General features: G+C 40.1%; 1 protein-coding gene across 1 annotated transcript in view; it reads right to left on the bottom strand.

Moving 5' to 3' along the window:
- Positions 1–27919, bottom strand: part of LOC149202493 (uncharacterized) — a 153488-nt gene that overhangs the window by 40484 nt on the left and 85085 nt on the right. Inside the window, exon 5 of the mRNA XM_089401606.1 lies at positions 14404–14475. Within this exon, the coding sequence (XP_089257732.1) occupies positions 14404–14475 (72 nt within the window). The remainder of the gene's footprint in view (positions 1–14403; positions 14476–27919) is intronic.

Genomic DNA, 27919 nt, shown 5'->3' with positions numbered 1-27919 from the left:
TGTAGGCTCAGTGCTGCAACCTAGGCTCTGATACCAAGTGTAAGGACCACAATTCAGACTAAATATTTTTTTATTTTTATTTTTTTGCAGCAAATACAACCAGAAAAGAAACGCATTGAAATTTCAAATTTATTTAGCACACACATTCCTGACACTCATTTCAGGAAAACATATCATAACATACATTTACATATGTTTAACTAAGATCAATAGTAATGAAATACATGTGTACCGTTCACCAGAAGGCGAGACTCCGCTTACTCTGCTGTTATTGGTATTCCATTGTAGCCGGTCACCTCTGCGAGTGAATGATGACGCACTTGATCCAAATGCGAAGACCCACCGGTTAACCTCCCAGCCTACTCCTTGGGTACTCTTCTTCCCCGCGGACCCCCGAGCTGCAATGGGGTTGTACAATGGAGGAAAGCACTAGCTAGTAGAGGAGAGCACACCTTGGCTCAAGAGTCCCCTCTCTAAAATCCTCTACCTCACCAAACTCACTATAGCTTCGTAATCACTGCTCTGACATCATCTCCTCCACCCAACCATAGGGTTCCAAAAGTCCTTTCTCCCATGGCTTGCCCTTCTTTTATAGGAGTCCTCATAAGTGACACTTGTCATGTCATGCATAATTAATTATTTTTTTACAATTCAATAGCTTGATTATTCACCCACCCATGTGTCATTCTCATATCAAGGGTCTCCCAAAATTATTTACTTAAACTTTTATTTGAAACTAATATTTTCCTCACCTCAACAAGATTCCTATTTCTTCTCCTAGTTGTCTCTTTATTCCCCCCCTTTTATTCCTTAATTTGTGTTCATTACTAGAAGTCAATTAATAAGTCAAGATTTTATCCCCAATCTCTTCTTCCCCGCGGACCCCCGAGCTGCAATGGGGTTGTACAATGGAGGAAAGCACTAGCTGGTAGAGGAGAGCACACCTTAGCTCAAGAGTCCCCTCTCTAAAATCCTCTACCTCACCAAACTCACTATAGCTTCGTAATCACTGCTCTGACATCATCTCCTCCACCCAACCATAGGGTTCCAAAAGTCCTTTCTCCCATGGCTTGCCCCTTCTTTTATAGGAGTCCTCATAAGTGACACTTGTCATGTCATGCATAATTAATTATTTTTTTATAATTCAATAGCTTGATTATTCACCCACCCATGTGTCATTCTCACATCAAGGGTCTCCCAAAATTATTTACTTAAATTTTTATTTAAAACTAATATTTTCCTCGCCTCAACAAGATTCCTATTTCTTCTCCTAGTTGTCTCTTTATTCCCCCCCCTTTTATTCCTTAATTTGTGTTCATTACTTGAAGTCAATTAATGAGTCAAGATTTTATCCCCAATCTACTCCCTAATTTAACTCAGGTTATCTCCTAGATGGATATTCTTATGTTGGTTGTTGACACATGGAGCTTCTCTACATTTCTCTAAATCTAATTTATTAATCTCATTTTAATTCACCTTCCTCTTTTCTTAATTAGGTTTAAATTAGTTTAGGATTAATCTTTATCCTTACCATTATGTTTGTCTTTCCCCTTTTTCCTAATTAAACCACATAATCTTCCTAGTATTTTCCAAAATGGGAAGGGTAGAGTTTTTAAGGTACTCTATTTTAATTCTTCCTATGATCCTCCTTATTCCAAGTTTTATTTTTGATTTAATTACATTGGTTTCTAATCATCATTTACCCTTGATGTAAATTTACCTAGTTTTCATTCCTTGCTTATATTTATTTATTATTATTTATTTTTAATGATTCCAAGGATGCCAAGTTTGGTTGTGCCCTTCAAGAACTTCCCTAGAAGTTCCAAGGGTGCCACACCTAATAGCTTATTTGTGATGTCAAGGGTGCTAGTTTGGTTGTGCCCTTCAAGAACTTCCATAGAAGTTCCAAGGGTGCCACACCTAATAGTTTATTTGTGATGCCAAGGGTGCCAAGTTGGTCGTGCCCTTCAAGAAATTCCCCTGAAGTTCCAAGGGTGCCACACCACTTGCCCTTCAAGCATCCAGTGATTACGAGGGGAAAGTATAGTGCAACGTCATAGACCACTATCATCTCTTATGTTGCCTGCTATAGTGAGACTAATGGTGTCGGGGATCAAGGAATCCGCCTTGATGCGCGCCCCCCGGTAAAGTCCTCATGAGCGACCCAACTTTGGAACCTGCCCTCATGGCATCGTGATCTTCAAGGCGAAGGTGTTTCAACCCTTCTAGCCCAAGTCACGGCGGGAGTGCTAGTGGGTGAGATCAGGGACTCTGTCCCACCCCTCCCATGTAGTTCCATCCACTTGTACAACCCCATCACCCATATGTGAGTCATTCGGTCAAGCAACTAATCTGTGCCTGCAACCATTAATATATCATCAGAATATAGTTAAACATATATGGCAGATTCCAAGATCGACTTAGACTTTCAAAGATAAAGTAATATAAATTTTCATCAAACCAGGTGTCATCGACATGTCATATGCGAGTGCCTCTGATGGTTTCCTGCCATACTCAATAATCATCAGTAACAAGGTTTCTCAATGTTAGTCAATTATCATAATAGCATCATTAACAATTCCTGGTCATTCACATCATTGTCCATTGTAAGTCTGAACTAAAGGAAGTAGGTAACATGGGGGAGACATCCCTCATGGCTATCATCAATAATCATCAATGGAAACATACATATTCATTAAGCTATCAACATCGTAACATCGTAGAAATATACCTATCCATAAAATTTATCCTCATTATGCTTTTAGTAGAGCGCAAACATATTCTTTACTACCCTCGTCATAATTTCAAATAGAGACCAACTTAACTATTTAATATTTCAAGCATCAAAATACTGATAGATAAGATACATAAGCATTCATGCTACCATAATATCAATGGAAAGCATTCATAACATCACAACCATGAATATCTCAATCGCTAATAATAGTGTCATGGTCCAGATCCTCAATCTAAGGTCCTCGAAGAATAGAGTGTCTAAGATAATGTCGTATTAGGGTCAGGAAACTAGAGTGGGCACTACACAATCTCTCATCAATTTAGGCACCACAATGGCATAAACTAGATTCCTGACCAGGGAAATCTATCCAAATAAGAATAAGGTGGACTCAAGCTTTCAGCCCCTCTAGGTACCTTCAGGCTTACCTGCTAACCACCAACCCAGGAGACTAGGTGTGTATCTATGGTCAAAGTTGTAAGACCCATGCCGCCTTCCCTACTTTGGGACCTAGCCATAAACACAAAGTGTCAGCCAGATGTCCTCCCAAGCAATTCTTCACTTGCAAAGCCTCAACAAATCTCATCCATTTCCTTATCATCAATACAATTAGCAATGTCTACCAAACCAAGCAGGTTCCTTAGATACTCAAACTTCTTATTAGGAAGAGCTTTTGTTAGTATGTCTGCTATCTGTTCATCTATCGAGACATACTCTAACTTCGCGATCCCATCCTACATCATGTTCCTAATAAAGTGGAACTTATTGTTGATATGTTTTGTTCTAGCATGAAACACGGGATCTCCAGACATCTTGATACAAATTTGATTGTCACAATTAATCATAGTAGGACCCAAAGACTTCTCGAACAAATTTGTCACAAGCTTCCTTAACCAAACAACCTCCTTTATTACTTCACATGCAGTCAACACTACTTAACACAACGGGATCTTGCTTCCTACTCATCCAAGAGATCATAGCATCTCCCAGACTAAAATATCCTTCGGTCTATGAAGCCAATTAGCTTGACCTCCTTACTTTCATACTTTAGGCAGTGATATATAGTGCCATGAATATACCTCAATATATGTTTGGCAACTATCTAGTGATCATAATGGGGCTCCAACTAAAACTAACTATGAATGTTTACTACAAAACATATATCTGGCCTAGTATTTACCAGATACATTAGGGGACCCACCAACTATCGATAGGAGGTAGAATCCACGAAACTAGAGTCAGAGTCCCTCAAATTCTTGAGATTGGTGATCATAGGAGTAGTCATCGGCTTGGAATCCATCATCCCGAATTTTTGCAACAACATATTGATTTTTGGTAGCATCGAATGTGCTCTAAGCCTCAAAATTTGAAGGGAGGCTAGGACATGTATTCCACGATACCCAGAAATCGTTTTGGGAAATTCCACCTAGAGACAGTTTTATTAAAATAATTAATTATATTTAATGGGTGCCTAAGTCTAAACTTAGGAAATTAAAATAATTAAAAGGTATTAATCTAACTGTGGGTGAAACTTCTAGAAGAAGATGGAGATCGCGTACAAATAATCTGAGCCATAGATTAGAATCTAATTTGGGTTGTTGATTACTCATCTAGAGGATTATAAGGAAGATATCGATGGGCATTTGGAAGACACATCGAGTGGCATCAAAGATCAAACTTCTGAAGAGAGAAACGCAACAGTTGCCAAAGCGAGATTCGAAGCGAGTTCTAGCAGTGAGTGGCAGGGACAGTTCCGGTTGGAGAATTTCCTGATCCAGGAATACTTTGCAAAGGAGGGAGAGAGAGATTCAGAAGAGGCTGACGCAGAAGCAACGTAGAGCCTGAGAGGAGATTTGTATTCTGCTAGAGAGGTTGAGTTATGAAGCCGGAAGCCGAGGTGTGAGACCGGGAGGACACAAATCAAAGTCTCATAGGCAAATCGATCAGCGGAAGAAGTAACACAATTCCTAGAAGCTGTGATGCAGGGCCCACGCAGAGGCAACAAGGGAATAGTCATTCTATGGCAGGATCAATCTTGGATCACCAGTGATAGTGTGAGGTATATCTCACTCATCTCTCTGTCAGTCATATTCTCTGTATTAGATAGCCAGCAAGGCATCCAAAGATTATATTCAGAAAACTACTGCTTAATAATACAAACCCTCAACTGCTGCACCGGTTTTCCCACATTGGGTTTTTCCAGGGACATTTGTCCAAAAATAATGGTGTAATGTGTTGTGTATTTCTTTCTTGCTCAGTTTCTTGTTTCCACATATAATTTTAATTGGTGAAGGCTGCAGTGTATTAGTTTCGGTTTTTATTGTAGGAAGCAGTAAATAATTTGTTCAGTTACTAACAAATAGAAGAAACCTAATCAGTTGTTGAAGTAGTGATTCAAGCATTCTGAATTTTCACATGGTATCAGAGTTGTAGGTGAAGCAAGAGAGCAGAGCTAGAAGAGCCCAATGATGAAGAGGAGGGAAGTCGAAGTGTTGCATAGGCAGCAAATTGAATCCCCAAAGGGATTGCGCAGTCCAGGCTAGGAGGGAAAAATTTTAGAGGAAAGTCTCTCTCTGAATGTGTTGACAAAGCAGAAAGACTTTTAGATCGAAGTTTGTCAGTGTCAGACAGAGCAGCGTAGAAGCTCCAAAGCAAAGCAGTGTTCTAGTGTGACGCAGTTTCCCGCAGTAGTTGCTGGGGCAGAAACACGTCAGAAGGAAGAAGAGAGACATCGTTGAGGGAATTTCTTCCTCAGAGGATCCCTAGCCAGGGAATTCAAATTCTTTATTATTGAGCAGCAGCAGAAAGGAGTTGATCTACTAACTCCAGCAGGGAATGTGTAGGCCTGCCTAGTGCTGTGCAGAGGAGAGAGGAGGCAGTTCGACATTTTCGTTGCCAGAAATGGCAACTAGTGGATTACGAGATCAAGATCGCTTGGATCATGCATCCAACTATGTGATCTGGAAGGCAAGCATCTCATGCCTTCTAGATGAGCAGGATCTCAAGACCTTCGTCGACAATGTGGTAGTTGTACCTACTGATCTAGATCCGCTCAAGAAGTACAAGGATGAGATGGCAAAGGCCAAACGACTAATCTTCGACGAAATGAGAGATGACTTCGTGTGTCACATTACCAGCAAGGATGCTACCCGGCAGATGTGGGAAGCATTGGCTACGTTGTACGAAGGATCTTCCGAGTAGCGGAAGATGTAATTGGAGCAAAAGATGAGATCCACGCAGATGCAGAAGGGAGAGTGCATTGATCTGTTCTTGATGTAGCTTTAGGAAATACGAGACTCGTTGGCAGTTGTCGGGTCTACACCTCAGGCTACCGAGATGGTGAGGCTAGCCCTGAACATAGTTTTCAAAACCGGTCTTGCTAACCGGCCGATTAGTGGACCCACTGGTCGAAACCAACCAAAAAACACAGTTAGCAGGCACATTTCTCCATTTTTTGACAAAAACCGGTCCTAACCGACCAGTTAGGAGGCATGCCCATCGTGAGCTGGAAAAGCGACTTGCTAAGTGTGTTTTAGGGGTTTTGGGGGGAAATGAAGGGTGCTCTCCCTCCAAAAACACCCTCTCCAAGCCTTTAAGAGGCCCTTCTCCCTCTCATTTGTCTCACACATCTCATTTGGAGTGTTTGTGAGTTTTCTTGGGAGCTTGGAGAGTGTTGAGTTTTTGCTGGAGTAGTGGAACAACAGAGTTTAAGCTAAGTAGTAGTCATCATGCCTCCAAAAGCCAGAGATACTGCATGGGCTCATTGTGATATGATTGATGGCAAAATGATCTGCAAATATTGCCAAAAATCCATTCAAGAAGGGGGTATTAACAGGTTCAAGCAACACTTGGCTGGGATAGGAGGCCATGTAAAGCCATGTGGAGCACCAAATGAAATAATAGGGCATATTAGGGAAAAATACCTTCAGAAGTTTGAGACTCAAGTCGTTGAACCAATAGAGAAGTTTGTGACTGCACAGTTTAGGAGTCGAGACTCAACCAACTGAGTTTGATCATGATGACTCATGAGAAGTTTCAAGTGATAATGTTGATCACTATTATAGTATTATCATATATGTAGACTTGAGTCTTGTAGTAGGCCACTGGCCCCATAGTTTGTAGGCTTTGTTTTTGCACTCTAGAGGCCATTTAGAGCCTCATTGCTTATGTATTTTGTCGATGATATGTATTGCACTCGGTGCCATTTTGATATATTCACGTTTACATGGTATATAAATGGGTAATCTTTGCATATTTTGTCTCTATTGGCTTGGAATGATGGTTTTAAATCTTAAAAATAGTTTTTTTCATTAAAAATTAATTATTTAATGTATTTTTCTAAAACCAGTTAGTTTAGACCAAACCAGTCCCGGTTAGACCGGTTCTTGTCGGTAAACCAGTTCATTAGGTAGACCAGTCCAGTCACCAGTTCCAGTTTTAAAAACATTGGCCCTGAATTCAATCTCAGAAGAATGGCAAGTGTTTGTCCAGAGTATCCTAAGCAAAGAGAGATTGTCGGATTGGGAAGGAATGTGGGTCGTTGTTTAGCAGGAAGAGATGAGGAGAGACTTGGTCAAGTGCAAACTTGACAGCGTTAGCAGCAATGGGAAAAAGCCTAAGGAGGAGGAAGAAAATGCAGCCCTTGAATCCAAAAGGCAGCAGGAGCAACAAAGGCTGAATAAGGACATCTCAAAGATCAAGTGCTTCCGGTGTGGTGAAATCGGTCACTAAACTACATAGTGTCCTCTCAAGAAGAAGGACAAGGACGAGAAACATGATCCAAAGGCAGAATCCACAAAGATCGAGGAGGAGGAGTTTGTCATGGTTGCCCAAATACCTCTAGGGGGGAGGTGGGGTGATCTAGAGCTATAGTTCGAAAGGACTACAGATGGGCAGGATCCTTGAGGATTCCACCTCTTAGATCAACACCTTGCTACGAAAGCCCAGATCAATAGTAGCAAGATGGACCAGTGTCGGTTGGTGCAGAGGAGTGTCGGAGTGACAGTTGCAGTGTCTAGGAGTGCTAGAGACTAAGCAGCGTAGAGCAGAGTTGGTAGCAATGCATTTGGCACAGTGCAGAGTCAGCAACAGCGCAGAGGATTCAAAGGGTCAGCGCAGAGACTAGCAACAGTCATAAATCCAACAACGAGATTGATCATACTGAACATTTTTTCAATAATTTTGGATGTTTTTCCGTTGTTGATGCACTAGCAACAGTAGTTGGAGAAGGTTGCGGTGCAGATGCAATGTTGGCAGTGGCAGGGCCAACATCAACACAGGATGTAGAATTTGTGAGGGTTGCAATACAAATGCAGTTTTGGGAGTGGCAGGGTCAGCAACGGTATAGATGTAGCATTTGCGCAATAGTTGATGGGCAGTGATGTCAGACATCAGCAGCGCAGAGGGAGATGTTATAGAGTCTGGGTAATGCTTGAGCAGGTTGCATTACTAGAGCACATTCATCGCTAAGGAGTGTTGATTTTTGGTAGCATCGAATATGCTCTAAGCCTCAAAATTTGCAAGGAGGCTAGGACACATTTATTTCACAATACTCAGAAATCGTTTAAGGAAATTCCATCCAGAAACAATTATATTAAAATAATTAATTATTTTTAATGGGTACCTAAGTCTAAACATAGGAAATTGAAATAATTGAAGGGTATTAATCTAACTGTGGGTGAAGCTTCTAGAAGAAGACAAAGATTAACTCCAAATAATCTGAGCCATTGGTTAATATAATCTAGGCCGTTGATAACTCAACTGGAGGATTATAAGGACATCGATGGGTATTTGGAAGACATATCAAGTGGGATCAAAGATCGAATTTCTGAAGAGAGTAGCGCAACAATTGTCAGAGAGAGATTCAAAGTGATTTCTACCAGTGAGGGGCAAGGATAGCTCTAGTTGGAGAATTTCCTGATCCGGGAATATTGTGCAGAAGAGGCAGAGAGAGATCCAGAAGAGGCAACGCAGAGGCTACATTCGGCAACGTAGGTTGATGCAGAAGCACCGCAAAGCCTGAGAGGACTTGAGGCAACCCTAGAATTACTAGAGTCTTTGCATTAATGAGCAGAAGAAAAACAGACTTTCGATTTCTCTTTCTTTGTTGGGTTCATCCTTCTCTTTAAGACCTTCAACTGGGTTCATCCTTCTATTTAGGACCTTAACATCTCCAATGAGCTTCTAATTAGATAACAAGATGTTTGTTTTGTTTCTCTCAAATGAGGTCAATGCCCATTCATTTATAGCCTTTCCAAGATGCTCAACTAGCCCTCTCTAGGCCAACTTCAATCTGGCTGGCCAACTTGATTTGGAGAGCTTTTATAGACACTTTAAATTACAAAAAATAATTTATGATAATGTTGACTCATGACAATATGATAGGCATGCAACGGATGCCTTGACCTAATGACCAAATGACATAAGCATGAAACCCATGCTTGATAAATAATTTTACATTTTTCTTCTTTTGATCAAAACATAATAATTACATCATGACATGAGACCAATGACAATTATGAAGATCAAAACTAGTTACACTTTTCAACACTCCCTCTTAACTAGGGAGGTATTCATAATTGTCTAACTAGCACAAGGACAATACTCCGATTGAAAAGTTCTTATAAGAAGAGATACAAATTGATAAGCATCACTCATCATATTCCCACATTGTCACATTCCCCAAGGCCTTGACAGGTACACTCTATCTCTCACAAGATCATAGCACAATGCTGGGAGGCATTCCATAGGACACCATACCACCTCATCATGGTACATACTCCACCTAGGATACCCGAGGTAATCCTACCACCGAACCATTCTTATCCAAGTCCATGTGACTCTGGATCTTCATCCTAATCCATCACATTACATCACTCTAAGAATGTCTATCAAATATGTTTATCCAATCCAACATTCTCCTTAGCCATGCCCATGTACTTTGACTTAGGACATCAGTGCTAATCCGTCACGGTACCTGACACAAGGAAAACCAAACAAGTCATCATTCTCCCTATCCGTGATGCATGCACTAGACTTACGGTTGTTAGTCCTAGTCTAGTACATGACACAGGGAGAACCAGTGTCCAACCAAACTCCCTCTCAATCAGGGAGGACATCCCTATTTTCCTTTTAATTAGAGAATAGATCCTACTCCTATTCATGGAGACACCTTTTACTCCCTCTCAAACCTAGAGGAGATTTCTCAACTTCCTTGTCTTTCATAAAAGCACCAGCTATCAGTTTTTTATAGCTTGTGTGGCTCCCTCTTTCCTCCCCATCTCACCATTCAAAGCTTGTTTCCTTTCATAGATCAAAGTGGGATCTTCTTATGAGAGGTTCAAGGTCATCTATCTTACACATCACTTTCATCTCGTCTTTATGAATGAAGGTTTTCTATTGGACCCTCCAAACTTCAAGTTGATCATAGTTTCCTTATGAAAGTGATTTCCCTTCTTGACCTTCAGGTTATCTTCTTGCATTGTGTTGTCACTCAGATTGTATAGGCACCATGACAACAGCTCAAGGCCGGGGTTATCACTTTGATCCTCACCCACTCTGTTCTAGCTGTGACCCAATAGCGGGCTATGGGGGGTAGTCCCTATGGAAATAAGATGATGAGAGACAAGTTGGGAACCAACTTTTTTCAGTAAACACAGTTGAGTGGCCTAGCTACTTGGTTAAATTTAGCAAGACATAAGGATTTAATTAGATTTGGAATTGAGACCAGTTCCTTATGGAGTCAAAAATCTTGCTTGTTACAAAGTAAAGCCAAGTAACCAAATGGACAACTACTGCTTAGATGATTAACTAACCTATATGAGATGCAAGTCCTAAGATGTAAGTGTGTTGCAAGAATCTTGGTTAATTTTAACTTATATGCCTAGTCTAAATGGAACCTTTCTCTTAACTGTTTTGAGACCAATCTTTAGAGTAGGTTGTGGGACGAAAGCTAACATTAAGCAACCAAAGGCTTGATTAACGATACCTCCCCCTGTGCTCCAACCACCCAGTGCCTCTAGCGCTGCAGAGACTGTGGCTTTGACGACTACAAGGTGATTGTGTTAACCACTAAGAAGGTGTTGAATCCCTCAAGCTAGATGAGAAAGGGTGGCCCTATGAGTCTATCAACTAAGCTTATACTTGGAGGTAAATTGTTAGTGCAAGTTAAGCCTAAAATACTTATGCAATGATTATGAATGAGATTCTTAGTTTAAGATTAGTTTAATGTCTAATTACTTTAAGTTGTGATGAATCATTAATGATGAGAGTACTTATCAATAAATTATATGCAATCTTACAACCAAGAAAGTGCCAATGTTAACCAATCCACAGGATGCTCAACTAAAGATGATAATCAAACTCAACAATTAGCCAAAGATCATCAACACAAGACACAAGATATTCCAATGATGATTATACCAAGATTATACTCTTTAGATAACACCACTTATTAAGAGATGTTTGATTAAGCCTTAAATGCTAAGATAATCAAATAGATTCCTTAATGCCTAAGATCAAAATCATGTCAAGGTACTCAAATGTCACTTGTTAACCAATTAGATAATATGACTTAGAACACAAGATATCAAGATGCCCAAAGATTTAAGATTAGAGTGCTTTAGAGAGTGCTTATTGGATGTGAACTTATAGATCAACTCAACAACAAATGTGTTAGTCAAATTGCTACAAAACCATGAAACAAGAGCAACTATGATCTATAGAGCATGAACAAAGCTAGATCCTATGCTACTTGTGTTTCAACGAACAATTATTTTACTTTTAGGATAGTAGAAAGGAAATTACTTTAGATCAGGAAATTATCAAGCATGTGAAGCCAATTATGATCAATGAAATGCCAAGAAACTTGACAATAGAAAATACAAGCTAACTAACCCACTTATATAGATCAACTCAACAACAAATGTGTTAGTCAAATTGCTACAAAACCATAAAACAAGGGCAACTATGATCTTCAGAGCATTAACAAAGCTAGATCCTATGCTACTTGTGTTTCAAACTTTCAATGAACAATTATTTTACTTTTAGGACAGCAGAAAGGAAATTACTTTAGATCAAGAAATTATCAAGCATGTGAAGCCAATTATGATCAGTGAAACGTCAAGAAACTTGCCAATTGAAAATACAAGCTAACTAACCCACTTATGATGAATTATTCAGTGTATATCAGATACGGAAACCCTTATTACAGCAGCAAGAAAAATATGCAATCAGTGAGTCAGAGACATGAATTTCCTTTTAATAATAATATAATAGTGTCATAAAGGATAATAGTAATAATAATAATATTAATGATAAAATTGATGACTAAGTAAAAATCGAACAATTAAGATTGATTAAGGATAAGTAAAGAGATTTTCCATCATCTATATTTGATTACCAATTCAAGCAAGGTGATTTACTAATTTTGGAAAGTCATGCTTGAAATGATAGACATGACTTTCTATTTTTGGAAAGTCACTCTAGAATTATTAGGAATGAGATTTTATGGAAGGAAATTCATCCCATAGCTGCCCATTTTAAACACATAGGCAATTCTAGGGCTTGTAAAACCCTCATTCTGCATAAAAGCTTCAACTTAGGGTTATTTAAAGGTTTGTCATTCTACTTCTTGACCATATCTTGCAAACAAACCTTTTCCTCTTGCTTATATGCCTATATGTGCCATTGTCGAAATACATCTTGAAACCTTAGGTTATAAGCCCTATCCTAGAGGCTTCTTCATAAGTATGTTTCTCCTTATTACAAAGAATTGTGTGTTGTTCCTAGTGTGAAGTACCTTGGTCTAGCCTCCTAAAGTGTCACCTTGATCCTATCAGCCTAGAATACCCTTAGGTGGCCTATAATGGGAAGCCTCTCATGTGGTTAAATTCCACTAAAAAGGAGGAGGTGGAATACTAAGGTGACAATGGCATCTGCCTCATTGTTGCATCTTAGTCTGGCTTTGGCTTGGTGAGGTGTTTCACAAGGCCTGCTAGATTTTGAAGCAATAGTCCCTAAGGAGTCTGAGCTGTTAGACATACATAAACATATTGGTCTTTTCACTAAAGCCTCAAATACCTTTGGTAAAAACTTGGAAAATATGGCAAGATATGTGGATCAACCAGGTAAGCAATTCTAATTTGTTTTCTTTTAAAGTTCAGTTGTTTACAATTCAAACTGTAAATACTCGCTTTTTCAGCCAAACATAGAATCTAAATTGTTGTGCAGTGAACTAACTATAGTCTTTGTCTTTGTAGAACATTAGTGGTAGTCATTTGTTAGTGAATGTCCTCAATTGCAAAAGTTTGCAGTTAGAGTCCTCAGCCAAACTTGCAACACCTCTAGTTGTGAGCGCAATTGGTTTGTTTTTGAGCGAATAGACAGGAAGAAGCAAAATCCTCTTAAACAAAAACAGTTACATGATATAGTCTCATGCAGTACAACCTTCGACTAAGGCACAACCAGTGGATGATCAAAAGACCTGATCTTATCCCATCTTGTTGAAGATTATCGATCGAATGTCAAAATATGTGGACAAGACTCAACTAGTTGAGTTTGATCTTGATTTTGATATTGATGAAATAGAGTTATGGAGGGGTTGATCCCAATGCAGATTTGGTAGTGCCAGTGGAACCAGAACCAGTAGTTGAATCAAGCAAAGGCAAAAAACCAATGGAAGGCACTAGTCCTATAGCTTGACCAACTCATGCTTCTATTAGGTCTAGTTTTTCTGCTACTATTAATGCTAATGAGGTTGCAAAGGAGTCCTCAAACTCTAAGCCAGATGATGTTTCTGTAGCTCCTGTTGATGGTCCCATGTCTAGTAGTGGTAATGAGTTTGATGAGGATTGATCATGTTGATCACTGATATGTCTACTTTTAGTAGGCTATGCGTTGAGTAGCTTGTAGCATTGTTTTTGGACTCTAGAGATAATTTAGAGCCTCATTGTGTATGTATTTTATTGCTGATATGTATTACACTTGGTGCCATTTTGATATGTTCACACTTACATGGTATATAAATGAGAAAAATTTGCATATTTTGTCTCTAATGGGTTGGAATCGCGGTTTAAAATTTTAAAAATAATTTTTTTCATTAAAATTTAATTATTTCATGTATTTTATAAAAGACTAATTCATTGATATTTCACCAAACCGATTTTTTTGGTTATGGTTCAAACACTGGTTTGATAGGTGGACCGGATCGATTACCATTTCCAATTTTAAAAGTATATGTTAAATATAGCTTCAATAATTTCCATCCATAGACTTCCTTGTAAATAGACAAGTTATATTGAAAGTAATTTTAATTTGAGTAAACAATCATAATCTATTAAATAGTTTTACAAGTCCTTACATGTAATCATGTACTTCATAAGATTATTAATAAGAAAAATGAGTTGGAATTTTAGGATCACAGATGCAACATGAGAAAGAAAACCTCACAAGTATTTTAAAGGAAATATATCACCAATCTCATTAGGAATTCGTCCAAAGAGAGCATTTCCTTCCAAGTCACCACATACATAATATAGTTAATAAACCAAGGTCAACATGGGTTATAAAGTGTTGCTAAGAAACCATGTATGGTAAACCATAATAATCATCTTAAATGCACGTAATACCAAAACTTAAAAGTAGTATATTGAACATATGGAGTTACTTACAGTATTTCTAGTCTCTTTAGATGGCCAATAATTGGTGAAATTTCTCCGCCCAAATTCAAATGAGAAAGGTTCCTACACAAAAAATAGGGACAAAATACAAAAATATCAACCACAAAATCATAACTAAAACAACTTTGGGTAGAAGAAAAAGACATAAGTTCCCAATGTCAACTTTGCTAATTTCCAATATAGCATATTTAACATATATTAAGTTTACAAGCTAGCATATAGGAAAAAGAAAATCCAAACTTACAATTGTACAATAGTCATTACAGTCGTTGGATGAACCATTGATCCAATCATACAATGTATTGTCAATATCTTAGATGATGCCTTGATTTTTAATAGAACTCTTGAAAAATGACGTGTAAATAAAAGTAGAAAAGATTGAATCAAATGATGTATCGAATTTTTTAAAAATTACCAAAAAAGCTAAATTTCGTGATATGATTGATTATTTTACTAAAATGGGATAGAGAACTTACAATTGTACAATAGTCATTACAGTCGTTGGATGAACCATTGATCCAATCATACAATGTATTGTCAATATCTTAGATGATGCCTTGATTTTTAATAGAACTCTTGAAAAATGACTTGTAAATAAAAGTAGAAAAGCTTGAATCAAATGATGTATCGAATTTTTTAAAAATTACCAAAAAAGCTAAATTTCGTGATATGATTGATTATTTTACTAAAATGGGATAGAGGTTTGTTTGTTTGTTTGTTTGTTTGTTTGTTTTTTTTTTTTTTTTTTTTTTTTAATGTTTGTGCATTCCTTATTAGATCAAAGAGAACAACAATGTAGACAATCATATGTCATTGTATCTAGTGAGAAAAACTTTTGTGTTGTTACCCGGGCTTCTTTGCTATGGTTGTTCTATATGTTGAATATTATTGTGCTATAGAGTCTTCTCCATTTGTTGCAAATTGTTTTCCAGGTTTAACAATTGGTATTAAAGTAATTGTTGTCAAGGAAACACTATTTTGTGAAGCTGAGGAAACTCAATTTATGAAATCTTGGGTCGTTGGGGCCTCATTTTGAGATCTTTATTGAAGATCCTTTTAGACCTAGCTGTCTAGGTTAAGGATATCAAACTGGAATGTTGCATTGCTACAAAAGTGATTTTTTGTGGTAGCTAGCTTCAATGATGTTGGGGATAATAAGAAGAGTTGGGACAGCAAGATTAGGTATGATCTTTGGTTTGATCACATGATGGTTAAGGAATATGCAAAGTAGAGCCCCTTCAAGTTGGTATATGGGTTAGAAGAAAATCTCCCCATACAATTGCAGTTACCCATCTTGCATTACTCGAAGGCAGGCACCAAAGAAATAGATGTTGTGCAATCTAGAATAAGCCAACTCATTGAACAAGAAGAATCTAGATGCCTCAATTTGGATCAAATGAGCAAGAATCAAGAAAAGAATCGGGTATCTGATCGAAGGACTAGACCTAGAGATTTTGAGCCAAGGAGTATGGTCCTTGTTACCCACCACCTGTGGGTGAGCCCACAGGGAAAAAAATTCTCATAGATGGTCCTCAGCCAACAATCAGTAGCATCTTGTAGCCACTGGATAGCTCAATGTGGCATCATCTCCACCACCTGAGCCAGCCTTTATTCTCTCTCGCCCATCTATTATGATCATATGTTTGAAGGTGGGCCTTCCCACCCCAAAGGTATCGCTTTCATTATGTAGTTGGGTATTTTTGCTTACTTATCATGGACACTTTTGGGCAATCATTAATGGGGGGATTCAGAGGAAAGAATGGGCTTGGTTTGTACTCTTGTCCCCTTGTCCAATTTGGTTGTCAACCTTGTATCCTAACTTGTGGGATCTCATTTACTGGCTACTAGCTTTAGGAGAGGCACTACATGGGAAATCCTGATTTTGGTTGTGTGGTACCACTTCTCGACACGACATACATCACTCCCCCCTTGCTCATTATAATCCCTTTACACATATTTCCCATTTGGGTCCACATTTGTCCATTGGGTCCACAAGGATTTAGCCTCCCCCTCCCCTTGTCTAAACTTTGGGTCGGGCTTGGAATGATGCCCCAGAGGTTGATGCAGCTAAAAGGAAAATTAAAGCATAATTTGGCCACTCTCAATAGAAAATGTACCATAAAATGCAAAATATGGTCGGGACATACAAATTTGGCACAGAGGCAAAAGCCAAACATGAGCTCTACCCCCATCAATATGGCCATCACCCTAGTTCCTATGGCCCCTATATTGGCCCCCTAAATCATTAAGGAACCCATGATTGTCCCAACCACTGGTGGGCGATGAACTGCCCAACCTTAAAGGGGTATTCATTATTATATCATTCACATCATGCTCTCATCCCCTGGAGCCCTGTGTAGTTATAAAAAAAATCAATAAAAAGGCAAAAGGCATATAAAGAAGGGTGGAGAAACAAAGGTCTAGGTAACTCATGTACCATGATTGCTCCCTCCTACATCTATACACCCAAGTGTGGGCTTCCCTCATCATAGTTACCCATGCACTATGGCATGTGGCTTGGAGCCTTCCCCTAATACCCCACTTCGTTGCACAATTATCTCACATGACACCTTCCACTTGAAGGATGTACCATGGACCTGTCACTCCCTTAAAGGTTGAAACCACCTAATGGGGACTTTGATTAACCTCCTTCTTGAACTTGGGGACACTTGTACACTCTTAAGCCTGTTACCCACCACCAATGGGTAGTATCCATAGGATAAAATTTTCCTTTAGATGGTCCTCAATCGGTAGCCAGCAGCCCCTTGTAGCCACTAGATAGCTCGATGTGCCACTATCTCTGCCACCTAAGCCAACCATGTGGTCCTTTGCCCATCTATTATGATCGTATGTTTGAAGGTGGGTCTCTTGATCCCGAAGGTATGGCTTTTCATTGTGTGGTTGCATAATTTTGTTTACTTATTGTGGATACTTTTGGGCATGGATTGGTGGGGGGGTTCGGCGGAAAGATTGGGCTAGGTCTGTACTCTTGTCTGCTTTTCCCGATTTGGTGGTTAGCCTTGTATCCTAGTCCCGTGGGATCTCTTTTACTAGCTACTAGCTTTAGGTTTGGCACTACATGGGAAATACTGATTTTGGCTACGTGGTCTCGCTTCCCGGCACCATGTACATCACTCCCCTCCACTCATTTTAAACCCATTCATCACTTTTCCCATCCGGGTCCACATTTGTCCACTGGGTCAACAAGGGGTTGGCTTTCCCCTCCCCTTGTCCACACCTTGCGCCGGGCCTGGAATGATACCACAAAGATTGATGCAACTAAAAAAAAAAGAAAAATCATAATTTGGCCATTCTCAACAGGAAATGTCCCACAAATGCAAAAGATGGCTGGGACATACAAATTTATCACGTGGTCAAAAGCCAAAAATGAGCTCTACCCTTTATCTATATCCATCACCCTGCTTCCTATGGGCCCTGGATGATCCCCCTCCATCATTGAGGATCCCATGACTGTCCCAACCCCTGGTGGGCAATGAACTACCTCACCTTAAGGGGGCATCTACTGCTATATCCTACACATCATGCTCTCATCCCCTAGAGCCCCGAGCATTTATGAAGAAAAAACAATCAAAGGCAAAAGGGATATGAAGAAGGGTGGAAAAACAATGGTTGGGGTAACTCATGTACCACGATTTCTCCCTCCTATATTCATATACTTGTTGATTTCTAGTAGCATCGGATGTGCTCCAAGTCTCAAAATTTGCAAGGAGGCTTAGACACATGCATTCGACAATACCCAGAAATCATTTTGGGAAATTCTACCTGGAGACATTTTTATTAAGATAATTAATTATTTTTAATGACACCCTAAGTCTACACTTAGGAAATTAAAATAATTAATGGGTAGTAATCTAAACTGTGGGTGTGACTTCTAAAAGAAGGCGAAGATCAAGTCAATATGATCCTCGCCATTGATTAGAATCTAATCTGGGTTGTTGATTGATTAGTGAGAGGATTATAAGAAGGATTGATGGGCACTTGGAGAACACATAGAGGGGAGATCAAAAGTTCGATTTTTTGAAGCAGAGCAGCTGCCGGAAAATTTTTGATAGTGATCTTTTGCAAAGAGGGGCAGGGATAGTATCTGGTGAGGAGTCTTTTCCTGGGCCAGAGAGGACAAAACAATGTCCAAAGAGAGGTTGACACTGGCCCACGCAGTGCAGACATAGTGGCAGCGCAAAGCCTAGAGGGAGATTGAATTTCCTACTGAGGAAATAGAGTTTCAAAAGCCGAGAGTCGGGTCATGAGACCAGGAGGCTGGACATCGAAGTTTCTAGGCAGCAGAGGATCTAAAGCAGAAGCAGCGCAGTCCCAGCAGAGATGATGCAGAGACTGCGTAGGGTTGACGCAGTTCTATGCAGAAGCTGACGTAGAAGGGATGCGGAGCCTCCTTCCAACGAGATCAGAGTCGGATTCTTCCAATGACAGTGTGAGAGCATTTCACTACTTTTTTTGACCAGTTTCTTTCTGTATAGGATAGCCCGTTGGGCATCCAACAAATTGTACTCAAGAATTACTACTGCATAATAATAAAACCCTCAGTTCCTGCATTGGTTTTCCCACACGTGACTTTTCCGGGGACATTTGTCCAAAAATAACTGTGTAGATGTGTGTGCTTATTATTTCTCTCTTGTGCTGTATTTAGTTTCCATAGTTTATTTTGGTGTAGGTTGTAGTGTATGTATTTCAGTGTTTGCCGTAGAAAACTGCAAATAACTTGTTCAATTAACTTAACAAGTAGGTAAACTATAATCAGATTGCTACAGTAGGAATCGGGTAACCGATTTTTCACATGGTATCAGAGCACATATCGTGAGCAGAAGAGCTGAGAAGCAGAAAGGAAAAGGGAGTTTGAAATTTCTGCAGAGGCAGCGATTCGAAACCCCAAGAGGCAGCGCAATTCGAAGGCCTGAAGAGCGAAGTCTGAAGAGAAATCGATTTCTTTGAGAGAGTCAACAGAGAAATTCGATTTCCAGTTTGAAACTTTCAGACGCAGAACCAGCAATGTATTTTTCCTTGCAGAGGATATCTTCAGTTGGAACGCAGATATTTTGCAACAGTTATCGAGAGAATAGCTTCAGTGGCAGAGAAGGAGACACACTAAGGGAATTACTTCCTCGGAGAATTCCTAGCCAAGGAATTCGAATTATCATTTGCTGAGTAGTAGCAGGAGAGAGGAAGTCATTCGACTTTTTCGATTGGCAAAAATGGTAGCCAGTGGATTGAGAGATCAAGACAGGTTGGATGGGGCATCCAACTATGTGATCTAGAAGGCAAGAATGTCATGCCTTCTGGATGAACATTTTCTCAAATTTTACGTCAACAACGTGGTAGTTGAGCCCACGGATCCAAATCTGCTCAAGAAGTACAAGGGAGAAATGGCAAAGACAAAGAGAATGATCCTCGATGGAGTGAAGGATCATATAATTTGTCACATCGCTGGTAGAAACACTGCCAAGGAGATGTGGGATGCATTGTCGACGTTGTATCAAGGATCTTCCGAGGAGTGGAAGATGTACTTGGAGCAGAAGATGAGATCTATGTTGATGTAGAAAGCGAAATGCATCGATCCATTCCTTATGAAGCTTCAAGAGACTCGAGATGAGTTGAAAGTTGTGGGGTCAACGCCTTAAGGTTCTGAGATGGTTAGACTGGCCAATAATTCAGTCTCCGTAGAGACTAGCAACAGTTAGACTCCAGCAACGAGATGCATCATGCTGAACACACGTTCAACAATTTGGGGTGGTTCTCTGTTGCTGATGCAGTAGCAGCAGCAATTGGAGAAGATTGCAATGCAGATGCATTGTTGTCAGTGGTAGGGCCAGCGACAGCATGGATGCAAAATTTTAGAGGGAGTTGTAGTACGGATGCAGTGTTGACAGTGGCAAGGTCAGCAGTAGTACAAATGCAACATTTGTGCAGTAGTTGATGGGTAGGATGTCAAACATCAACAGGGCAGAGGGAGATGTTACAGAACAGGTTGATGCTCCAACAAGGTGCATTGCTAGAGCACATTCCTCGTTAAGAGGGAGTGTTGATTGCAGGTAGCATCGGATGTGCTCTAAGTCTCAAAATTTGCAGGGAGGCTTAGACACATGCATTCTCCAATACCCAAAAATCGTTTTGAGAAATTCCACCCGAAGACAGTTTTATTAAAATAATTAATTATTTTTAATGACACTCTAAGTCTAAACATAGGAAATTAAAATAATTAATGCGTATTAATCCTAATTGTGGGTGTAACTTTTAGAAGAAGGCAGAGATCAAGTCAATATGATCCTAGCCATTGATTAGAATCTAATTTGGGTCGTTGGTTCACCAACGAGAGGATTATAAGAAGAGGCTTGATGAGCACTTGGAGAAAACACAAAGGGGAGATCATAAGTTCAATTTTCTGAAGCAGAGCAACTACCAGAAGATTTTCAATAGTGATCTTTTGCAGAGAGGTACAGGGATAGTATCTAGTGAGGAGTCTTTTCCTGGGCCAGAGAGCACAAAGTAGAGAGGAAAGAACAACGTTTAAAGAGAGGTTGACGCAGTAGCAGCGCAAAGCCTAAAGGGAGATCGAATTTCCTGCTGAGAAAATTGAGTATCAAAAGCCGGGAGTCAGGGTGTGAGACTGGGAGGCTGGAAATCGAAGTTTTTGGGCAACAGAGGATCCGAAGCAGAAGAAGCGCAGTCCCTAGCAAAGGTGACACATAGGGTTGACGCAATTCTGCACAAAAGCTGACGCGGAAGCGACGCAGAGACTCCTTCCAGCGAGATCAGGGTCAGATTATTCTAGTGACAGGGTGAGAGCAACTCACTACTTGTTTTGTCCAGTTTCTCTCTGTATCGAATAGCGAGTTGGGCATCCAACGAATTGTACTCAGGAATTACCATTGCATAATAATAAAACCTTCAGCTACTACACCAATTTTCCCACACTTGGCTTTTCCGAGGACATTTGTCCAAAAATAACTGTGTAAATGTGTGTGCTTATTATTTCTCTCTTGCGCTGTATTTACTTTCCGTAGTTTATTTTGGTGTAGGTTGCAATGTATGTATTTCAGTGTTTGTTGTAGAAAACTACAAATAACTTGTTCAATTAACTTAACAAGTAGGTGAAATATAATCAGTTTGCTGCAGTAGGAATTGGGTAACCGATTTTTCACAATACTCAAGTGTGGCCTTCCCTTATTTTAGCTACCCTTGTACCATGGCATGTGGCCTAGAGCTTCCCCTTCTTGCCCCACTCCATCATCATATCACATGCCACCTACCACTTGATGGATGTACCATGGACATCTCGTCTCCTTTAGACGTTGAAACCACCAAATAGAGTCCATGGTTAACCCTTTTATTGAGCTTGGAGACACATGTACATGCCAAAGCCCACTATCAAAGGGCATGCCACTATGAAGTACCCACTTGTTTTCCATGGTTTGTAAACTCTTTGACTCGATTACTCTCATGATTTGTTGTACTGGAAGGCAAGGGTACGCATTGGATCAATACAAGATTGTAGGTGGGTCTCCATTTGGGGTTTGGTCTCCCTATACAAGGTCCAAGCCCTCCATAGGGTCACATTGGCACTTGTAGATGTTGATTTGGGGTAGCATCGGATGTGCTCTAGCCATAAAAATTGGTGGAGAGGCTAAAGCACATGAGATCTCCAAGACCAATAAATGGTTTGAGGAAATTCCACCCGTTTAATTAATAATTTTAATGGGTTCCTAAGTCTAAACTTAGGAAAATAAAAATATTAATGGGTATTAATATAAAACTGGGTGAGAAGGTTCTAAATGGCATGGATCAAGCCAAATCTAATCTTACCTGTTGATTAGAGATGTAATCTCGGCCGTTGAAGACTCAAAAAAAAAGTATAAGAGGAGGCTTGAGGGTCAGTTGGAGACACACCAAATTGATCAATCAGTTCGATTTTCTAGAGCGGAGTTTGCTAAGAGAAATCGAACCAGTGATCAGAGTTGCAGTGAGGGGCAGTGAGTGCATAGCAGAGAGGCAAAGATAGTGCCGGAAGACCAGCGCAGAGGCAGAGAGGCAAATGCAGACCCAGCAAAAGCCACGCAGAGGGCCAAAGTGACTGTGCAGAGGGCCAGAGGGTCTGCGTGAGTGACGTAGAGGCTGCAAAAGTGACGCAGAGGGTCAGAGAGCCTGCACAGAGCATCGGAGCGCTGACACAGAGGGTTTCTGGTTGACACAGTGCCTCAGAGAGGCGTTGGAGAGTTTTTATGGAGTAGACTTGCCGAATATCTGCTTCCGAAGAGAGGTATTATTGCCAGATTGATTTCTCTGTCGGGTGAGCCAGTTTGGCACCTAGTTGTACTCAAGAAAAGCTACTTAATAATAAAACCCTTAGAACTACTGCACCGGTTTTCCCAAGTTGGGTTTTTCCAGGGACAATTGTCCAAAAATAATGGTGTCCCTTGTGTGTTTGTTAATTTCTTTCAGTTGATGATCTGTAGATGGATTTCAATATTTATATGGTTAAATAACTTGTTTAGTAATTAAACAAGTAGGTGAAATAAACTAGGTAGTGCAGGAAAACTTCTAACAGGTTAGACAGAAATTTCAACAGTAGAGTGAGTTTTGAGAGCCATGGGCCTCCACCATAATATAGAGCACTCCAGGGATCCCAATTACCATTCATTGATTGCTTGTGTTCCACCTTTTGGATGAGGATGATACACCTGTATCACCACGCCTAGTGGGTTTCACAGTTGTACCATACACTTGGCAGACGTTCCAGGGCCAGAATGAGGATGTGTCTCAACATGGGAGACAAAGGTAGGATTTATGTGATCATTCTAACCCTTACAAATGGTTTACAAGCATTGTCGATTCACTTGGGGACCCATGAGGATGTCATTGTGCCCCCACACCCACTTGGGGACACCACATGTGACTTGCTTGGATATCAAGGGGCCAACCCCTTGATCACTATGTTTGGAGCCTATTCTCTCAACTTGGCACACTTTGGACTCCACTAGGCCTTCTCAATGGCCCAACGACTCATCATGTTTACTATTTTTCCTCTTGAGAGGCTTATCTTTCTATTTTGGAGCTATCTTAGTGGGCTTGTCACCAAGGCATATCATTATTGTACATTATTTTATTATTTGGGGCTAAATTAGGCAAATTAGGCCATTTGAATCCCCTATTGGATTGTATAAATAAATGAGAGGATGATTCATTTCTCTCATCATCACTTGGATTGGATTAGTATCTCTTGAGATTTTTGCACTTGTTCTCTTGGACGAAATTTGGAGTTTCTTGATGCACTATGATGTTTGGATTTTTGCTATTGTCTTTGGAGCTTCTATTTATGTGAAATTGATGAATGGATATACTCTCTCTCTCTCTTGTAAGTAAAATTTAATGTTATTTTGTTTTCTTACTTGTCTAATGCATGAGATTTTTGTATCATTGTTCTTGTATGGGCCATAAGTAATGCGAAATTCTTCTTAAAGCCTTGAATAATTGATATATTGCATGCGTTGTCATTGAGAGGGAGGGTGAATGTTCCTAGAGGCACCCTAATAGGTTAACAAGCCTTGAAACTTCATTTCTTTTGCAAGCCGAAGTATAAATCTCTAATGACCTAGTTGTTGCACTTGGAAGGGCTAGCAAAGGTCAATTAGGGCTCCTTAGCATATGAAAATTCTCGATCTAGGTGTATCTTGACTCCATTAGCCCAAAGAGACAAGGCATTGATCCTCACTTTCCTTTGGTGATCAAAATAACCCTTCTTTTCTTCCCTTCTCCCAATTCTAGGCCTAACCCTAGAAGGCCTCCTAGGGCATCACACGAAATCATTTGTAGCCATCAAAAACCCTTGAAATTTGGTCTAGAACTGCGTTGGGGTCTTCTCAAGGGGTCCTCCAATTTTGAGCTCAATGGAATCCCGAGATATTGCAACCCCTAGCTCAAAGACCATTCTTCTCCCTAGCTTCCCTTGGGTTAGTTTCTTCATCTGGATCATTGCATTTAAACTCCAAGAGAAAATTATTCCTTTGATCCTATTCTCTTCCCAAACCTGGTCAAGCCCATCTATTGATGATCAGACCCACACCCTTGACCTAGTTTAGGTCCACTTGGGTTCTTCCGGAACCCACAATTTTCTGACTCACATTCCACAAGGATTATATAGAAGCCATTTCTCCTTTAGGAATCTTAGGTCTAGGATACCCATTGTTAAGGGATATTCTTCAAACCTAGGTATAAGCATCCTCATGGCCCTTCTAAAATAGCCATCTATCTTGCTTTCATAGCAAGCAAGCCCATTATTTGAGCCTCTCTTTTGAATAATTCCAAGGAGGGATTCCAAGGTCAACTATCAACAAAAGTCAAAATGGCACCCCAATAAGGAAGCTAAGAAATTGTTTCCTCAACTCCTCCTAAATTAAAGTTTGTAGAGACTAAGAGCCTCCAAAATGAGGACGTATGATCCAAAACGTATTTACACAAGTACCTTGTGAGTTTATTGGTTTTCTAAATGGGGGATATCAACATTTGTGATATCTTCAATTTAGCTATTTGACCCTACATTAGCCCCTAAAATAAAAATAATGTGCAAATAACTAACTATTGGTGACAAGCCCACCAAACTAACTCATAAACAAAATAAAAAGGCTCCCAAGAGGTCGAATGGCCAATAATACATGTCATTGGGCTCTCTAAGAAGCTTGATGAAGTCCATAAGTGCCATAATGATGAATAGGACTTCCAAAAGTAATGGACAAGGGGTTGGCCCCTTGTTCTCCACATAATAAACCTATGGTGCTCTCAATGGGTGTGAGGGCACACAAGTGACCTCATGGGTCTCCAAGTAAGTCGAAGATGCATGTAAACCATCTGTAAGGGTTCATATGATGGTGTCAGCAATGCCACATCAGCATAAAAGTCCTAGGTCATCCACTAAGTGCATGGTACAACTATGTAGTTGTCTAGGCAAAGGTGAACCAAGTGCATCTTCCTCGTCCAATAGGTGAATCTCGAGCAACCTCTGAACATCTCTAGGGATCCATGGAGTGTTGACTACTGTTGTGGAGGCCCAAGGCTCTCAACACACACCCTACATGTGCCAATGTAGCCCTTTGGAGGGTTAAGACCCCATATAGGGAGACCAAAACCAAGTTGGAGACCACCTGCAATCTTGCATAAGATCCAATGGATCCCCTAGCCTTCCAATACAAGTCATCAAGGAAATCGAGTAAAAGAGCTCATAAACCATGGACAACAGGTGGGGACTTCATAATGGCATGCCAAACCATAATGGGCTTTGGCATGTGCTAATGGAGTTAACCGAGTATCCTATTAGGTGGTTTCTACTTCTAAAGGGGATAGTATGTCCAAGGTACATCCTTTAAAAGGTGGTGGCATGTGATAAATAGATGGATGGAGTAGGAATTAAAAGGGGCAGACCTGGGCCACACGCTGGGGTACAAGGGTAGCTAGTAAAAGGGAAGCCCACACTTGGGTATATAATGTATAGGAGGGAGAAATCGCAGTACATGAGGTGCCCCAACCTTGATTTTTCCACCCTTCTTTACATGCCTTTTTCCTTTTATGACTTTTCTTTAATTCATTGCTCGAGGCTCAAGGGGTAAGAGCATGATGTGTGAGATATAGCAATGGATACCCTCTTTAAGGTAGGGTAGTTCATTGCCCACCAGGGGTTGGGACAATAATGAGTTCCTAAATGATAATGGAGGTTCATCGAGGGCCTGCAGGAACCAAAGTGATGGCCATGATGATAGGGTAGAGCTCATGTATTGGATTTTGCCCACGTGATAAATGTGTTTGTCTCAACCATCTTTTGCATTTTGTGGTACATTTTCTCGATGAATGTGGTCAATTATGTTTTTACTTTTCTTTTCAGCCGCATCAACCTCTGAGGCATCATACCAAGGCTGACCCAAGGTGTGGGCAAAGGGGAGGGGGAAGGCTAACACTATATGGCCCTAGTGGAGGAATGTGGACCCAATTGGGAGAAATGATTAATGGGGTTATAATGAGTGTAAGGGGAGTAAAATTTATGGATGAGGGAGCAAAAACACGCAACCAAAAACGGGGTTTCCCATGTAATACGATCCCTAAAGCCCAAGGGTCAGTAAAACAGATCTTACAGGACTAGGGTCCCAAGTGAACACCCAAAAGAGGTCTAGGGGACAAGAGCACAAACCTAGCCCATTCTTTCCTCTGAATCCCCCCTGCCCATAAGTGTTCATGATAAGCAAATTACTACTCAATTACCAAATGACAAGGCATACCCTTAGGTAAAGGAGGCCCACCTTAAAACATATAATCATGGCAGATGGGTGAGGGACCACATGGTTGACTCAGGTGGCGAGGAAATGGCACAACGAGCTAGTTGGTCGCTGTAAGGGGTTGCTAGCTATCGGCTGAGGACCATCTCGGAGAAAAAATTTCTCCTAGGGATATCACCCACAAAATGGTGGGTAACATGACTGAGCTACAATTGACTGCGGGAGGGCCACACAAGCGAACTATTGACTACAAGGCTTTGACCACAGTTGACCGTAGTGTTGAAGCTTAACTGCATGCCTATTTGACTAGGCTAAGTTGCTTAGCGTTGAATATCTTAATTTTGGTTGGTTTAACCAATGTTGACTTGATGGCGTTTGACCAAGTTTGATTGGTATTTTAATTTGGATATTAGCACAGATTTCCAGTCAAATTATTGATTTGAAAACCTTGCTAAAGAATAATTTCTCCTAAAGAAAAGTTGTTAGGTTTTCCGAGGTAAAAATATTGCCTCTATTATGCATGGTTGTCTTTCTTTGATCTTTGTTGTTTCTGCTACATTTACTATTGATATTTTTTTAAGTGTAATTGCTCAATGATATCAATGGCATAAGATTCAAGTGCGAAAACCATTAGGAAGTAATATCTAGTAGAAAATTGTATTCTATTGTACCTCTTGTAGAAAATTCAACAATCAAGGGGGTTAATATTTATCCCTAGCCTAGTGGGACCTCCCTTAAGGCCTTAAGGCGATTGGAGGGGCATTACTTAGAAGACCTGGATTGAAATAGTGTATTCATTCTTCCTTATCATAGTTAACATTTTCCATGTCACATTATTACCCTTTGATATCATCTTTATTCTTCGGGCTAATTGTCATTGGTTCATTGGGATTTGGAACTCTCTTATCCACATCCTTGAGTAGGGCCAAAAAACATTGCCCTCAAGGTTGATGCAGCTAAAAAATGAAAAAGCATAAGATTGCCACAATGGAAGAAAGAAAAAGTTAAAATGCAAAATATGGTCAAGATATAAGTTAGCACATGGGAAAGAGCCTAGCATGAGCTCTACCCTGCTCATTAGCCATCACCCAATTCTTGAGCACTTGCTACTCCAATCATCAAAAGGAACCCTTGCATGTCCCAACCGTTTTGAGCAAGAAACCGCCTCATCTTAAGCAGTAAAAGCAAATTCTATATCATAAAGACACAAGCTCAAT

This window comes from Pinus tabuliformis, chromosome 2_1 (assembly GCF_031772625.1).
Source record: "Pinus tabuliformis cultivar Carrire ecotype Pingquan chromosome 2_1, CPIR1, whole genome shotgun sequence".
In the NCBI taxonomy this organism is placed as follows: domain Eukaryota; kingdom Viridiplantae; phylum Streptophyta; class Pinopsida; order Pinales; family Pinaceae; genus Pinus; species Pinus tabuliformis.
This window is presented reverse-complemented; position numbering and strand designations above follow the sequence as displayed.